The 4,492-nt window shown below is 40.1% G+C and overlaps 1 protein-coding gene across 1 annotated transcript; it reads left to right on the forward strand.

Annotated features, from left to right (window-relative positions):
* Window positions 1-1,659: 1,659 nt before the first annotated feature.
* LOC307105716 (putative CENPB DNA-binding domain-containing protein 1) lies at window positions 1,660-2,079 on the forward strand (the record flags this gene model as incomplete). Its single annotated transcript, XM_079781620.1, has 1 exon — window positions 1,660-2,079. The coding sequence occupies one exon, from the start codon at window positions 1,660-1,662 to the stop codon at window positions 2,077-2,079; it is 420 nt and encodes a 139-aa protein (XP_079637746.1).
* Window positions 2,080-4,492: the final 2,413 nt, after the last annotated feature.

A 4,492-nucleotide genomic window follows, 5' to 3' on the forward strand; every position in this document is an offset into this window, starting at 1 on the left:
ACTGTATTTAATAAATTAGTTTTGTAACAAATGATCACACCCATAACTGCTTAAAACAACACAAATTTATTATTTTATTGATCTGGCAGCCAGAAGTCTCATTGGGCTAAAGTGAAGGTGTTGGCAGGAAGGCATTATTTCCTAGCAGCTCTAGAGGAGAATTCATTTTCTTGCCTTTTCCAGGTTATAAACGATGCATGCATTATTTGACTCGTGGCCCCCTTCTTCCATCAACAAAGCCAGCAAGGGTGGGTCAAATTCTGTTCAAATTGCATCACTGTAACCTTCCTTCCATTGTCACATCACCTCTTTATCTCCTTTGCCTCCCTCTTCCACTTTTAAGGACCTTGTGATTATAATGAGACTACTCAAATAATCCAGGATGAACTCCCCATCTTAAATTCTGCTGATTGGCCAATTTAGTTGCAACTACAACTTAATTCCATTTTGCTCTTTAATCTGACATAGTCACAGATCTTGGGGATTAGAATATGAGTATCTTTGAGTGGTCATTATTAATCTGCTTGTTACAAAAACTTATGAATTTTTTTTTTATTTCAGATCAATGCCAATTGATATTTAAGTATTTCCCCAGTGTCATTTTAAGTATAGGCCATATGGTAAAATGTTAAAGAAAAAAATAATAGACAAATAAATTCATTTATCTCATTTTTGCTTTCTAAATTTTTGTGTTTTTTTTTTTTTAATTTAGAATGTACATGCCAAACAATTTGTAAGAAAGGGTGCATAAAGACTAATAGTAATTTGTCATATATTTCTGTTAGTTTATTTCTGATATTAAAAGATCTCAAATTTGAGAGTCACATAAGTGACTCTGCTTCATCAGACTAATTCCAAGATATGTTAGATGATGATTTACCTATCCTATATAATGAAAGGCTAATATGATAATTGTCCCCGCTACCACGAGTTCAACTGGGAGTTCAACCGGGAGTTCATCTGAGGGCAGGGCCAGCTGGCCAACTGCCCACGGCCCCTCTTCCCAACCCGCCTGGCCCGATCGACACCCCGATCGGGGTGGACTAGCTGGACCACCGGACCCCAACCATGCATGAATTTGTGCACTGGGCCTCTAGTCTCCTATAAAGCAATTCACTTACATGAACAATCCTTGTTTTTATCTTCTCTGGACACTTTGGGTATACATACAGAGAAAATATAGCTTTATTCTTAATATATGCCTGTTTTTTTCTCTAGCCAGCACCTAAGTTTTTCTATCCTCCCTGCCCCCAAATTACCCAGTACCACATATACAATGATGGTCCCATAAGATTATAATGGAGCTAAACAATTCCTATCACTTAGTAATGTACAGCATAAGGCTTTACTCAAGTTTGTGGTGATGCCAGTGTAAACAAGTCTACTGTGCTGCCAGTTTTATAACAAATGTAGCACATGCAATTCTGTGCAGCATATAATACTTGCAAATAATAATACATAACTATGTTACTGGTTTATGTATTTTCTATACTTTTTATGGTTATTTTAGTGGTGCTTTTTTCTACTTATAAATAAGTTTGCTGTAAAACGGTATGCCATGTTACACTGCAATAGCCTCACATTTCTTCTGTTTACCATGTATCTTGAATGCATCATTTCCTCTTGTGCTTAATTTAATTTTGTGTTGTCTTGTTCTTCATGTCCCCGAAGCATATAAAATCCACTGTTAATGTGTCCAGTAAGGGGCCATGTCAAGTGATTGACATGGAAATAAAATTAGAAGTGATTAAGGACTACGAAGGTGGAAAATCAGTGATGGTTATTGCTCACCAGTCAGGCATGTCCCATTGCACCATAGCTATAATCTTCAAGAACAAGAACAAAGGGTTGGAAACTGCTAAAGGATCTGCTTTATTGAAGGCAAAGAGACTAACAAAAATTCAAGAAAGGCCCATATCAGACATGGAGAAACTTCTAACGACCCTGATTGAAGACCAGACAGAGGCATATTTCGCTCAGCTCCATGATGATTATAGCCAAAGCAAAGGTTTGTTTGTAATGTTGAAGGAAAAGGCTGGACCCCACTGTGATGTTGAATTTATTGCTAGTTCTAGGTAGTTTAAAAGACTCAATAGTTGTTATTTATTACATAATGTGAAAGTGAGTAGTGAGTCTGTGAGTGTTGATGTGAAGGCAGCTGAATAATTATTGGAAATTCTAGATAAGCTGATTGTGGAGGGAAATTACTTGCCAGAGCAAATGTTCAATAAAGGTAAAACCTCCCTATTCTGGAAACAAATGTCTCTGGGAAGGACTTTCCTCTATAAAGGAGGTAAAGCCAATGTCAGGTTCCGAGGCTTTTAATGACAGAATAACAGTTGTGCGTGGGGGCAATGTTATAGGCTACAAATGGAAACCCTTGTGATCTGGCACAGTAAGAACCCCAGGGCCTTCAAGCATATCAATAAGCACACACTGCCAGTGTGTTACATGAGAAGTAGGAAGTCATAGGCGACCCAGCTCCTCATCCAAGATGCCCTCTTGAGTTGCTAGGTCAGTGAAATGGAGAAGTACTGTTTGGAGAATAACACACTTTTCGAGATTTTTCTTATTATTGAGAATGCTCCTGGACATCCTCTTTTTATTGATGATCTCAATCCCAATATCAAAATCGTGTTTCTCCCTCTAACTGCCACCGGTTTTATCCAACCATTGGATCAAGGAGATATAGCAGCTTTTAAGGCTTACCACCTGAGGAAGACCTCTGCCCAGAGTATTGCAACTGAGGAAGACACTGAAAAGAGAATGGTGCAAATCCGGAAGGATTACCACACCTATGAGTGCATCAAAAACCTTGCTTGGGTCTGGGGTGACGTCATCAAAGAGTGTGAATAGCACTGGAAGAAGACCTTCTAGAGGTTCACACAGGACTTCAGAGGATTTTCTAAGGCTGAGGAGTTTAAGAAATCAGCAAGGCTTTCATTGAGATGGCTAACAACTTTAACCTGGGTGTGGAAGATGATAAAAATGAGAAACCTCCTCAGTTTGCTCCTGTTTGACTAATGAGGATTTGTTGTATATGGGACATGAATACACAGCTGAAGAAGAGGCAAGAGAACAGGGAACGACAAAGCAAAGGGTGAACCCTCAAGGAACTCCATAGTGAAGGTTTTAGCAGAGATTTTGCAGAACTCAACATGCGCCTTGAAGAGTGTGAAAATATGGACCCCAGCACCAAAATGTTTTCATTAACAGAGAGGAATGTTTATGGTGCATTATCTGCTTATAAGCAAGCCGATGATGAAAGAAAGAAATGAACCAAGCAAACCACCATGGACATATTTCTGAAAACAGTGACACCCCCTCAAGAAGAGCCTCAGGCAAGTCCTTCAGGAGGCATTCTGGAAGAAGGCATTGCTATCACAGGAGATAGAAGCTCTGCTCATGCTATTGCCCATGAAGACTCTCCAGTGGGACAAGGTGTCAGGTGATCCAGACCCTGTGTAGGCTCAGGCTAATGTGTGTGTTTGTGTCTTAGTTTTTAACTTAAAAGCTTAAAAATTTTTTAAAACTGAAAAAAACTTATAGAATAAAGATATAAAGAAATTATGTTTGTAGAGCTATGCAAGGTGTTTGTATTTTCAGCTAAGTGTTCTTGCAAGTCCAAAAGTTCAAAAAATAAAAAATTTATGAACTATAATAGTTATAGTAAGTAAAAATAAATTTTAATAATTTAGTGTATCCTAAGTGTGCAGTGTTTATAACACCTAGTGTACAGTAATGTTCTAGGCCTTCACATTCACTCACCACTCACTGGCTGACACAGAGCAACTTTCAGTCTGTAAGTTTCATTTATGGTAAGTGCCCTATAGGTGTACCAGTATCGCCTATTCCATATTTATACCATATTTGCCTTCGCTACATTTAGATACACAAACACTTACCATTATGTTACAATTGCCTACAGTACTCACTGTAAAAACATGCTGGATATACTTGTAGCCTAGGAGTGTAGCAGGCTATACCATCTAGATTTCTGTAAGTGCACTTTGTGTTGTTCCCACAATGACAAAATCACCTAATGTCACATTTCTCAGGATGTATCCCCATCTTTAAGTAACAAATAAATTTGTGCATCTTCTATTGATTTTGGCAAACTTTAAGCTATCATCTCCCCTTATACCTTTCCTTTATCTATAACTAGAGGCACAGTGCACAAAATTCATGCATGAGGGGCCGGGGGGTCCCCTCAGCCCAGCCTGCACCCTCTCCAATCCAGGACCCCTTGGGGGATGGCTGACTGTCAGTTTAGCTCCGATCCTGGGGGTTAAGCCGGCAGTCAGACATCCTCTCACAATCCGGGACCACTGGCTCCTAACTGCTCACCTGCCTGCCTTCCTGATCACCCCTCACTGCCCCCCCCCTGCTGGCCTGGTCACCACCAACTGTCCCCCACCCCCGCCAGCCTGGTCACTCCTAACTGCCCCACCTGCCAGCCTGGTTACCCCTTACTGCTCCCCCACCCCCACTG

The sequence above is a fragment of the Cnephaeus nilssonii genome (assembly GCF_951640355.1).
Source record: "Cnephaeus nilssonii genome assembly, chromosome: 9".
NCBI lineage: Eukaryota > Metazoa > Chordata > Mammalia > Chiroptera > Vespertilionidae > Cnephaeus > Cnephaeus nilssonii.